The 13,879-nt window shown below is 38.1% G+C and overlaps 1 protein-coding gene across 1 annotated transcript in view; it reads right to left on the bottom strand.

Moving 5' to 3' along the window:
- Positions 1-13,879, bottom strand: part of AFF2 (AF4/FMR2 family member 2) — a 180,040-nt gene that overhangs the window by 28,469 nt on the left and 137,692 nt on the right. The window contains exons 8-11 of the mRNA XM_015558416.1: positions 12,472-12,593; positions 8,051-8,273; positions 2,493-2,782; positions 1,861-1,924 (exon numbers count right to left, since the gene is read on the bottom strand). Of these exons, the coding sequence (XP_015413902.1) occupies positions 1,861-1,924; positions 2,493-2,782; positions 8,051-8,273; positions 12,472-12,593 (699 nt within the window). The remainder of the gene's footprint in view (positions 1-1,860; positions 1,925-2,492; positions 2,783-8,050; positions 8,274-12,471; positions 12,594-13,879) is intronic.

Here is a 13,879-nt window from a genome sequence, read left to right as displayed (position 1 = left end):
CAACCAATGTGCATGCCCCTGACCGGAATCGACCCTGGGACCCTTCAGTCTGCAGGCCGATGCTCTGTCCACTGAGCCAAACCGGTTATGGCTGATGGGGCTTTTTAAGATATTTTTTTCCACACATCCCCATTAAAACTTTAATACCAATGATATCCTGATGATGTCTTTATGAACTGTGACCCTTTGAAGGGGCACACACCATTGAAACATCTAAGACTGTTTCATCCCACTCCCAAAAACCACTTTTTTCCCATAGGGGCAAAATCTCCCTAATTGAAAATACATTGTGGTTAAAATATCAAGGTGGTTTTGGGGGAACATATAAACAGACCCTGGATGGCAGAGAGTGATGCTTATTCTGAATCATATGTATATGTATTTCTGTGGCTCTGATTTTTCTGTTATTTTAACATTTGGTCACAGGTGTGGTCTCACAGGTTTGTCCCAATCTTCATCAGCTTATGGACCAGCTTGTCAAAGAAATAGTTATGTGCTCCCTTGTTCTGATTTTGACAGAGTGCAAACTCCAGAGCCTTTATGCAGTGAATCAGAGTTGAGGACATTTAGGAAAACAAAAACAACTTTGGTCTTCAAGCCAACAGCACGGCCACTAATGTCACTCAAATCTCTCACCACACATACAATGGTCACAGGCACAGTCTTCCCAGCATCTCTAGTGGAGCTGGCACCAGCCTGCCTTGTTGCTTTCATCTGCAGAAGCAGAGAACAAGTGTTTCCAATGGACAGTTAACACCACAGAAAGGTTAGCTGCAGACAATAGCTGAACAATTTGGACCACAGTGAGAAAATGACAAAAAAAGTAGAGAAACAGCTGATGCAAATCCATGGACAGTTGATGTTGGCTACACACAAGTCATAGTGCAGAGAATGTCATGATACTTTCTTACAGCCCTCCTAGTATCAAACAATGGGACAGCTAAGTCCTGGCTGACACAATGTAATGAATGGAGGATGATATTATTTTTCAACTCAATGTGCTAATATCTCTAATTATGCTGAGGTTTAGTCAAAGGTGAGGAGTCTGCCATTAGGGCCTTCTGTAAGGCAGTGATTCTCTCAGTCTTGACTGAACTTGGGAATCACCTGGGGAATTTTAATACCCATGTCCAGGTCCCAGTCTCAGAAATTTTGATTCCATTTGTCCAGAGTGTGGCTTGGGCATCAGGGTTATTTTAAAGCTCCCCAAGTGATTGTAACATATGGTTGAGACCCCTTGTTAGGAGGATCAATAAAGTCAAACAACTCAACATTCTAAGCTCATTGCTATTCTAGGTGACCAAAACATTTAGAGGCAGCGGGGCCTAGTGTCTTGGGAAATCCAGATGACATAACTTCCTCTCTTTGTACAGGGTCCTAGCGTGGCTATGGGCCTCATTCTGGAAACATGTAATCAAATTCAGCAAGGAGCTAAGTTTTTTATACATACCTCAGTTTTGCGAAGCCAATTTTAGAGGCTACTTTATTAGCTCTCAATAACCCTCTTCCTTCCCATACTGGTTTCTGGTTTACCAGACTCAAAGAACCCCCCACCCCACCTTCTCCAGAGCAGTTTCAAATGTCAGTTCAAATCCACTTGAAAGACAAGAATAATAGTGTATGCCATGTACCTACTGAAGTTGGGGCAAAAGAAATAACAATGAAAAAACAAATACATGGATGACAGGGTATCACAGTACAAAGAAATCTGGGTATTACAGAGTTGATGAATTAACCAGCTCCAAACTCCCTATGTCAGAGCAGCAATGAGAAAGTTTGAATGGTATATAAAATGTCTTTGTTTTCCTTTAAAGCATAATACCTTAATGAGAACAAAGCAATGAGAGGAAGCAAACCTACCAGTGCATCAGCTTTGTGCTTCAGCTTCTTAGCCTCTTGCATGTAATAATCAGCATTGTGAACCCTAAACAAACAAAATGACTTCTTTCAGAAACCAATGGCTCATTTTTTTTCATTAAAAACTGAATAGTCAAAACCATTTTTTTACTATAAATCCATTCCTATACAATGCCTTGAGAAGAGCAGATGAATGCTATCATTTTTATAATAAATAACCTTGAAATAATTCTATAAATGAATTCTGAAGTGCATAATGGCCCATTAGGATAAATAACTATAATCTCCAACACCTACTATTCCAGTTACCCAAAAAGATTCAACAAAACCTAGCTGTAAACCTATTTGTTGGTGCACAGTTCTATCTAATAAGAATGGACGGCACAGAATCCATCCTAGAATGAAGCAACTGCCTTTGGAAACAGTAACAGAGATCTGTGATTTAAATGGGCCAAAAACATTTCTTGGTTAGGATAGGAGTATGTGAGGAAGATGGATATACTTTTAAAGCTGCAGGAACTACTGCTGGGGTCTTATTTTGGGTGACACATTGTATGGTGCTAGAAAAGTCATACTACCCCCACCCCCATTCACAATTCCAAAACTGGGTCTATGATAATCTGGGAACAACATACGAGTCATCAAAAGTGAGTTTGGGTCTCCGGACACTGGTGGTACTGGTGGAAAGAAGGGGCAGGGCTGCCCAGGACGTCATCTCCAGGTGTCTGCTACCCATTAGGCCAGTAGTGATGGTAGAGGTGATGGTGGAAATGGTAGTAGTAGTGCTTGTGGTAGTAGCCGTGGCAGTAGCAGTGGCAGTGGCTATGACAGGGATGGTAACAATGGCAGTAGAAGTAGCAGTGGCAATAGCAGTGTTGGTGACAGTAACGGTGGCAGAGGTTGCCTTTTTTGGAGTGTCTCCCTCCTGGGAAAAAGGAGGACAAATAACTTTCATTAGATTTAGCTTTTTAGAACATCTTTTCATAAATGATTTGAATGCCAAGCCCACTAAGAAACAAGACAAGGGAGGTCACAGAAGATGGTAAGCACACAGTACAATTTACATATGTTGTAACATAGAAATCCACACCTGAAACCTATATGATCTTATTAACCAATGTCACCCCAATAAATTTAATAAAAAATAAAACAAAGGAAAATAAAATAGTGGACACAGCTTGAGAATAAATAAGTAACCCTGGTATATTTTATGAATTCTGTGAATTACCAGACTTTGTTCTATGATGACACTAATCACCAAGCTAGTCAGGTGCTGGGATTATATAACCCCATCATTCCATAAATACAGTCATTGACAAAGGTCTAAATTTGGTAGGGGATGTGATAGGAGAGGGGAGGAATGAGGAATGTAGGGAGGGAAAGGAAGAGAGTAAAAAAGAGGTGACCCTGATGTATATATTTTTGATAAGTAAACCAGCCCAGAAACTTTCACTAGGATAAGTACTCAGGTCACTACAAAACACAAGATTCAGTGAAGTCAAATACCAACAAACCAGACACTGTATTGAAGTAGTCATTACCCTGGGACCAAGGCCAAAACAGCCTTTTCATTCACACAAGGAGCTTGACTGATTTCCAGCTGAGTGAATGCCACATGAATGCCTCCTCATTTTGAAGTCTTGGGATGGTGAAAGCTCATTTTAATGAGGTCAAAAAATCCAATGAGAAAGAGATTTCTGAGATTCACACTGAGCTGTCATTGCCATAGAAATAATGTGATCCTGCCCAGCTGGCATGGCTCAGTGGTTGAGCGTCAGCCTATGAACCAGGAGGTCATGGTTCAATTCCTGGTTAGAGCACGTACCTGGGTTTCAGGCTTTATCCCCAGTGTGGGGCATGCAGGAGACAGCCAATCAATGATTCTCTCTCATCATTGATGTTTCTACCTCTCTCTCCCTCTCCCTTCCTCTCTGAAATCAATAAAAGTATATATTTTATAAAAAAAATAAAAAAATAAACAATCGGATCCAGATGAAGAAAGTAGGTTGTAAAAATTTGTATTTATGTGACAGCATGTGTTCCAAGACTACCTGCTATGTTTATTCACATAGCAGACTCTCTACTCCTCACCTGGCAACTGTGGGAAGATCCTGACTGTTCTATATCTGACCATACTTGTCATAATGCCTCTTCCTCTCTCTGTTCTTCTGAGTTTGTATATACCGAAGCCTGGTATGCCCCTAAGGTTCATTCCTCAGCTCTCTTCTTTCTTGACCTTAACAGAATTTGACAATCCTGTATGCACTATCATAGATTTGATAATAAGCAGGTAACTCCTAAACGGAAACCTCAGTCTTACTCTCTCCAAAGCTCCAGACCTACAATGACCACCTTTGGATAGTTCCACCAAGATAGCCCATTAACTCTTCAAATTTCTCTGAAGCAAACCAGATCACTCTTTCTGTTAATTATAGGGTGGTCTTCCCTGTCACCAAGGCTGGGTTTATTCATGTCAGTAAGGGTATTGTGGCCATCTCTGGACCAGGAGTATTGGAACTTGAGTATTCTCCACTTTGCCTTCTATATGAGCTACTCTGTTTCACTCCACTTTACATATTGAAATTCTGTAAATGAATTCATTTAAAAAAATGATAATGTTCCTAAAACTCTTTTTGAAAACCACTGTTCTATTTCATCTTTAATATCTTCCTCTCCATTACCCTTATGCAAACAATTACAAATTAGTATTTCTTGTATCTCCCCAACATCTCCTAAATTTGTCCCTTTCTATTCTGAAGTCTCAAAGTGCAGGCCCTCATGTCTTCTGACCGAGACTATCAAACAGCTTCCTGGACAACTTCCAAACTCCAATCCATCCACAATCAGCTGCCTGCTAGTCTGAGCTTTTTAAACAAAGCTCCGCATATTTCACTACCTTGCGGCCAAGTACAAACTAAGGCTGAATTCCTTTGCTGGCATGTAAGGTCATCCCTGATCATCTCTCACTACTCCCTCCCATGAACCTTCCGTGAAACTAAACACACCCTACTTTCTTTGCTTTCCACTTTCCTGCTTTGCTTCATCCTGGCACTTAGAGTTGAACCCCTCCCCCACACAAAAAAGAAAATGGAAAAAAAAACAGTCTCTTCATTACTTTTTTTTTCTTTACCTCCTGATAATTTACTCCGTTTTTAATTTTTAAAATTGCATATTTATCATCTTAGCCATTTTTAGATGTACAATTCAGTAGTGTTAGGTTCATTCACAGTGTTTTCTAAATCTCTAGAACTCTTTCATCTTGCAAAAATGAAACTCTGTCCCTGTTAAACTACAATTTCCCATTGCCTCCTCTCCCAGCCCCTGACAACTACCCTTCTACTTTCTGTATTTGCAAATTTGATTACTCTATTTACCACACATAAGTAGAATCATTAAATATTTGTCTTTTTGTGACTGGCTTATTTCACTTAGCAAAGTGTCCTTAAGATTCATCCATGTTGTAGCATGTGTCAGATTTTCCTTCCTCTTTAAGACTGAATATATTTCATTGTATGGATATATCACATTTTGTGTAATCACTTCCCTCCATTTCTAAACTCTATTCATCTGTTATAATCCAGCTTAAGAAATGCACTCTCTTCAAGGGAAACTGCCTTATGTCTATGGCCAGAAGTGCCTTAATCCTCTTGGTGCCTTTAGAGATCTGAAGAGTCTGACTTAATCTCTTCTGTATAGTACCAATCACCAGATATTTTGTATTCTAGTTCTCTCAGTACATTTCATGACTCACTGGAATCATCTCTGACGTATGACGCTGCTACCCCACCCCACCCTATCCACCTTATCCTGCAGCCTAGTGCTCCTAAGTATTTGCTGAATGCATGCATGCCTGCCTAGTTAAAAGGGTCACTTTAAAGATAAAAGCCAAATGTGAACATTCCTTATAGCCTTGAAAGTCCATCTTTTCCATTTGATCCTGGTCTTACCATCTAGAGCTCGATGAGAGAAATGTGCTGAGAGGCTACACATATAAAAATTATAATGATGGATATTTGAGAAAATAGTTTAAACATGATTATTGATCTTATTCAATCTAAGCACATTTAAAGAATCAGTCTTCTAAAACTCCTAAGCCAACTCCATGTTTCTACTGCCAGAGCCAGATGGCTCAGATCAAGCAGTGGAGTCAACCTAAGACAGTGCCACTGTCTCTATGATCAAAACATGTGACAAGAACCTTCAAACACCACATCTACCATGCACACACATGGCATCATTGTCATTCAGCCATGATGGTGTAAGTTACATTAACATGCCCTCTGTCCATATATACCCATCCATTGAGTTAATAAATAATCTAGTTTAAGAAATGTATAAATGGAAAAGACTCTGAGAGCACAAAATTGAAGAAGACACTTGTGGAGTAGGAAGAAGGCTTATAGATAATCTAGTCAAACACTCATTTTACAGAGATTTCATAATTTGTCCAAGTTCTCAGAGCAAAGTTGCTGCAGTGCTAACTCTATGTCAAGTCTCTTAACTCCAAGGCTAGGGCAAAAATACACCACAAATTCTCTCCAGATTTCAAGCCATTAGTAGAAGGAATGGCCAAAGAAGTGATAGTTGGTGCTTCTTTCTATTATGGGATACCTCAGTGATTTCTTTAACAAGGATGATCAATTTATAAGTACAATTGTAATCATACTTATCATGTTTCCCAGTAGTTTTTAGTTCTCATGGAAATGGCTTAACAGATTCTTGTAAGCAATACCATTTGTCATAAAAACATCTGTAATAAGCACCTGATTATTTGTGACAATATACTAGGCACTGTACAAAGTGAACTGCCTAGACACCACATATACCCTCCAAAAAACTTGCAATAGAAGAGAATATCAGTTAGAGTTTATAATATTAATTACATTCAGTATGAAAAATAAGACTGTAGTGTAATTACTGTTTAGAATAGATGGTTTAATTCCTAACATTATAGGAAGCATTTTAAATATTAATATAAATATTATGTGTGCATACATATGCACATGAATTTTATATGGGACATGACAACTTAATTATAGAGCAATTTCTTTATATCAATGATGAAACTTACATAGATATATATTTCATCTCAGTCATCTTAGATGATGCGAGACCTATAAACTAGGGTCCTTATAGCTCAGAGACCTTTTGGTTTTTGATGGGATGTGAAATGGGTACTCTTGGTTCAGAGTCCACCAGGTTGGCACCAGACATTTTAAAACTCATTGCGTTTCACTCATTTGCTTTTTTTATGACATTTAAAGGAGACTAGATAAATACAGATGATACATCTGCATATACATGTATTTACACGGAAAGGCAGACACATTTGTCATTAATATTTACTAATGGCATTATTGCTCGTGGTTATGTACTTATATCTGGAAGAGATAAATATATTGTGTATGGATCTAGAAAGTGATACAAATCCTTAATTATCTATGCTAATTGAGAAGCTGTAAAGAAAATCCAAAGGACCAGATAATCATTTAGTTAGGCTTAGAATCACAATTGTGTGATTTTATCAACAAATTCACCTTTTAAATTCCATCATTTTTAGTCACTATTATTTATTTATTTTTAATTACACTTATTGGATGACATTGGTTATTAAGATTATATAGACTTCAAACGTGTTCATTCCAATCTTACTACTCTGAACAGATTATTATGCAGAGACTCAGGATTTTAGGTATCCTTTAGTCCAAGTCTTTCATATCTTGGGAGTAGGGGACACTTCTATAATACTGACCACAGCATCTGGTACATAGTAGGCACTGATCATTTAGTGAATGAAAAAAAAAACACAACAAATGGATGGAATGGGATTGCCCACAGTCACTAAAATTTTTAGCACGTATGAATGTACCAGATACTGTGGTCAGTATTTTGAAAGTGTTCCAACCCTCAAGATATTAAAAACTTGGACCAAAGGATGTCCAAAGTCCCAAGCCTCTTCATAATATTCTGTTTGAAGCAGTAAGACTGAAATTACAAAATTCATCCTACATTAGAATAATTAAAAATTGAAATAATGGAGAGTTTGTGTATTTGTGCATACACACACCTACAGTTTCTCTCTGTTTCTTCCTCCCACCACCCTGCAACATCCCCATGTGGTCAAGTCTAGTTAGATATGCTGTATCAACTTGTTTCTACCTGCTAATCATAATATTTCTCCTAAGATGCTTACATTTACAGATATCCCTTTGAAAGTAGCACAGAATTTGCCTTCACTCCTCTTAGGTTTGGCAGAGTTGAACTGTCCAATCATAGGGATGTTTTTGTCTTGACTGAAGAAACCATTATTGCCATTGATGTTTCTGCTGTGTGAAAGATCCTCTGGCAGTGGGGAAAGTGAAGGAGGGAACAGCTTTTCTTCTTTTCTTCTATTTGCTCTCCTGGATGAATTATTTCTGCGTAAACAAAGAGTGTGGGGTGTCATAAAATTTTTTCTGTCTTTATTATGAATTTTCCTATGACGTTGGTACAGTCAGCTGAAGTAATATTTTACTTACTTGTGATGAAGAGTATATGTTAATACATATAGACATAGAAATCTATAGAGAAATGTCTCTATAGATATAGATATAACACATATATCAAAAATAAACATATGTCTTTGAAGCAGAACCCTACAATAAATATAAGTGTCTAATACAGTGTGCTCCAGTGGGATATTTATAACCTTTCAATATTGTTATTAATTAGCTTTTTGATGGAAAATTCAATGTGCACTTTAACCTTTATTTTTAGGATAGTTTCTACTTAAGGCCTTAGGACTTAACTGCACAATCACACAATAAATGGTACAATAAACAATTAGTAGAAGTATATTTTATTAAGGTATAATATACTTATACATTACTTAGAAATAAACAATGCACTAAATACTTTATTTTTTATTTTGTGCTATTAGCAAAGACTATTTTTAAATTGTGTTTATAATTTACTTTATTAAAGATGTCCCTATTCCTTCCCCCTTTGTCCACCTACACCCAGCCCCTGCCTCACCTTCCCTCTGGCCATCACCACACTTTTGTCTATGTCTATGGGTTATTTACATATGTTCTTTGCACTCTCTATTTTAGTGACACATTGAAAATAGAATATTTAAAATATTCTGTCCCAAAGCTAAATCATAACAAGCCCCTCAGCTTAAGTTCTTATATTGAAATACTGATGTACAGTAACAAACTCCATTTGAAAAATATTTTGTCATACTGCCACAAGACACCTGCAGTCCTAAAAGTACTCCTGTACATTCAAACTTATTTATCTGCCTATTCAATGGTCACTATTAAATAGACTGTGACTTTAAATGAAATAGAACAACTAAAACCTTATGCTAGCTGCTTAGCATGGTAATTGGGTCATGGATTTTCATTTTAGTTACTCTCTTAGACCAGTCAATGTAGATTATTTGAATTTTAATCTTTTCTTAGACAACTAATATTGCACTGTGCAGCCATTTACTTTTTATGATTATTGACTTCAATTTTCAATAGCAAATTAAGTCAACAAGGATTTATGTTTTCCTCTTGGTCAATTTCAGTCAGTGACTAGAAATATAGATTTACAAAATCTCAAAGCCACAAATCAAAGATGAATGAGCATTCAAATGGTTTGGTTTTCTAAAATAATAGAAGTCAATGCAGTCTTCTTGTTCCACTTTCTCTGTGTTGCCCCAAATTGCCAATTGTAGTAATATTTATCATCTTATCCATCTTTTGTTTCATAATGAGGCCCTATATCCATTCTTGCTTTGAGGTAAAATTTTTTAAAATTTGTTTTGCTATTAATGTAATAGGTTAAAATTAATTAAAATATTTACTAATAGCCTGGCTGGTGTTGCTCAGTGGTTGAGCATTGACCCATATACCAGGAGGTCACCAGTCTGATTCCTGGTCAGGGCACATGCCCAGTTTGTGGGCTTGATCCCCAGAAGAGTATGTATAGGAGGCAGCCAATTGATGTTGATGATTCTCTCTCATTGATGTTTCTATTTCTCTCTCCCTCTCCATTCCTCTCTCTCTAAAATAAATAAGAACATATTAAAAACAATATTTTCCCATGGATTTTTAAAGTTGCATTGATATATTGGACAATTGTAAGTTGTGATGACTGATTAAAATAATGATGACTATAAGGAATAAAATTTGTGTTCATGAGGAAGCCCCACAAATATCAGCCTACATAAATATAATCATTACCGAGGCATCAGACTTTTGGGAATTTATGTAGAAAGATATTAAGTAGTGGCATCTGTTAAAGGTTTTAAGCTATGGCATCTTTAGGAGGTGAATGGTTCATTAGCCATTGGCTACTACAGTCATACTAGGCCTTATAATCTGCCATTGTACACAGTATATTAAATACTGCACAGTACATTCTGTGCAGTGGGCACTATCACCTGGCCCCCTTTCCATCTGTTTGGTAGTAACTTAGAATCATGGAACCTTTAATAAATTTACTAGTAAAAAATACCCAGGGGGCATTTTCTAGAGAATACTGTCACCATTATAGCTTCTTAATACAAGAACAATTTTAGCTACTTTCTGAACCTGTTTTAGTAGGCTAGAGTTGGACAGCAGACAAGAGAAGTATATTCCCACTCCCAATTTAATGTCTCATAGGCCTTGCTGATGGTTCAGGTTCCAAAGAATTGGGGAGGAACTCAGCAGGGTTCTTCTGTTGAATGAAAGGGAACTCTAGCTATCGTTGTCTGATGTGGTATTCTTTGCTAGGTTAAGAATATTCATTTAGAAAAGTGAATGTGGCCTGATATAAATTTTTAAGGATTTAGTTTGAAGGGTCAACAAAGCACAAAGAAGCAGACAAAGCTTGAGGAGAGGTTCCCAGGAGAAGATTTCTGAGAGGCCAGTCAATGCTTCATACTCCCTCAACTTGAGATTTTTTTCAGACTTGAATTTTTTGGATGAGCATAAGAACCTGACTCAGGCCCTCCTAAATGAAAAATGTGACTAGGTAAACACTACTTTCCTAGCTACAACCAAAGCAGAAATGCCATAATGATCCTGATTAGAAACAATTTTATGAGAACATTAAAATTATTAGACATTTACTTATTATGTGATCACCTCTCTTTCATGAAATGGTCATTGGGTTGCTTAAGGAGACTAGCAATGGAGATTGATGGTGTGGCAATTCCCCGCTGTCCCCTGCCTTTTCTTTTTGCCTTTGAGTGGCCTGAACTGGTCAAAGCCTGGGAACTGCTATTGTAGTCATTCCTCCTTGGAAAGGAGGAAGGCCCTAGGATGACCATGTTTGACCACCGGAGAAGAAGCATGTTTCCCCCATATGCCTGGCCCACCCTGGTGTGGACAGCATCAGCCTGTTGTACTGTAGGAGTTTCTAGTTCTGAGAACTCCAAGCATATTAAAAGATGTTTCAGATCAAAGTTATAGCAGAGAATAGAGACACACTTCACTAAGAACTTTGGATCTTCAAGGAGGGGGCAGCCCAGGGCCCAAATCACCTTATTATATTGAGTGAATCTAATGGCAATTATTCTTTTCCTACTTTCATCTCAAATCAATAAGGATCCAAACAAGTGTAAACCTAGAATTTCTTTCTGACGTCTTATTTGTGGCAGATTGATACCATATCACTGATGTTAAACAATAATCTGTGAAATCAATTGTTAGCAGCAGTTAGCCAGATTGCCTCCCTGCTCTGGGCTACTAATAGGCTCAAAAACTGGTCTTTCATGGAAGTAATCACTAATGTTGAATGAATTTATGGCAATAATTATCCAGATGGAATAGTTCCAGTAACTGACATGATTGTTAGTTAAATGATATTTATAAGACAGAAGAACACAGTCACAATGCTTGGTAGAAACAGAGAGGGCAGGAATTCTCTAGGGAAGGCTGGGCTATTTGAGTGAGGAAAAAATAAGGAGAACCTTTTTACTGACTCTGGCATCTTCCACAAAAAGGCATAAAGGTAAAGAGGTGCCAGCTGATTGGAATTAAGCTATTGATTCCTAGCTGGCTTTCCCCAATACAGAACTGCCTAGGGGAGAGTCATTCCCAGATAGCTTATCTCTCTGGCCTTCCAGGCATGTCATTCTCCTGACCTCTGAGGAGTTCCAGATATAGCTACTCTAAAGTTTCATATTAAGGTTAAATAATGATACCACAGAAGAAGCAGCAGCTGGGTCATCTTGTCAAGCCCAAGGGGTTGCTTTCCAGGGAAATTGTTTAATCACCATCAGAACTAGATGTGCGAGAGTCAGTTATATGGTTCAAGCAATAGGTGTTTTTTGATACTGCACATTTTTAATTCATTTACTTCCTTTTTCCCTTCACTTAGTGCTAGAAGTTCACGTTGGCCAATTTTGGTAATCAATGTAAGCTAGAGTAAATAAATGTTGTTAAAAAGTTCATGGTGTCACCCTAAAGCTGGCAGTCTGTATTCCACCCGCTTAGCCTAATCTTGTTAAATCAGGAACAGCTGTCAAGACTGAACTTAGAAACTCTTGTATTTTATGTAACCTGGGACAACCCCCCCACCCACCCCCCCACACACAAAAAGGTTTTTTTTTAGTCTGAACAATTGAAGTATCATACAAACACAGGGAAAACTCACTCTTTAGTGTAAGAAGGCTTGTGGGGTGGGGCTGGTGAGATGCAAGGGGGTAGCAGGCAGATAGTGGTGGCATCGTCCAGGCGTTGCTTCTTCTCGGGGATTTTTTCTGCAACTTCTGTTGGCTTTAACAGGAAAAAAAATGCACAGTTTAAAATAAATAGCACATGTAGACTTTTAAAAACAATGAGCAAAGTGGACAGTTTGTTTCTCTTTTACTTTCTAGGTTAGATAGTGAAGTTAAATATGCACCTTTGATCAGAACAGCCGTGGGCAAACTACAGCCCGCGGGCCGGATCTGGCCAGTTCAGCTGTTCTATCTGGCCCTCAGAGCCGAAAGAGCGGAGAGTGGAGAGTTCTCTTGCTCTCCCCTCCGCTCCTTCACCAGCAGCAGTGTTAACATGTATTAGTTCACACAAACACTCCATCCATGCTTTTGTTCCGGCCCTCCGGTCCAGTTTAAGAACCCATGGTGGCCCTTGAGTCAAAAAGTTTACCCACCCCTGGATCAGACAGAAAGGCAATTAGCCTTGCTCCTAACAAAACTCCTAACAAAACTTTGAACTTTTAAATTGATTTTTAGAAAGAGGAAGGAAGTGAGGGAGGGAGGGAGGGAGAAAAGTAGGGAAGGAGGAAAGGGGAGGGAGAGAGAGAGAGAGAGAGAGAGAGAGAGAAAGAGAGAGAGAGAGAAAGAGAGAGAGAGAGAGAGATCAGTTGTCTCTGAACACACCCCCACCAGGGATCAAATCCTCCACCTTCTGATGTATGAGATGACACTCCAACAAACAACTTTATCACATCAGCCAGGGCCAAAAGTTGAAATGGGAGACACTTGAGCTGTGATGTGAACCTCTGATTAGAGATTGAAATCTCATACCAAAAGTAAAGAGAATCTATACTTTTCAGATACCTCTCCCATTAATAAATGAGCAATTTAGGAATTAACATTGAAACTCTGACATGACATAAATGATGTCCAAGCAACAAAGATTGTGAATAACATATAAAGGGCACTAGTATAATCAACAACATTCAATGAAATTAACTATGTACAAGGCACTCCTTGGACTTTTACATGTGGTTGTTGTGAAGCTATACTTTTATCCCTGGTTGTAGTGTTGTCCTTACTAAGAGTGGGGACACAGTAATAGGATAAGGACCACTGACTTTGGTTCCTATTTTGGAATAGCCTCATTGGATAAGTTGATGCACAGATCAAAGATAATACCCTCTATTTTTGAATCATTAATGCTAAATGAAAACTTAAATCATACTTTTCAGCAGTATGGCTTGGCCCTAGATCGGCCGTGGGCAAACTACGGCCGGCGGGTTGGATCCGGCCCGTTTGAAATGAATAAAACTAAAACTAAAAAAAAAAAAAAAAAAAAAAAAAAAAAAAAAAAAAAACACA

This window comes from Myotis davidii, unplaced genomic scaffold (assembly GCF_000327345.1).
Source record: "Myotis davidii unplaced genomic scaffold, ASM32734v1 scaffold350, whole genome shotgun sequence".
In the NCBI taxonomy this organism is placed as follows: Eukaryota; Metazoa; Chordata; class Mammalia; order Chiroptera; family Vespertilionidae; genus Myotis; species Myotis davidii.
This window is presented reverse-complemented; position numbering and strand designations above follow the sequence as displayed.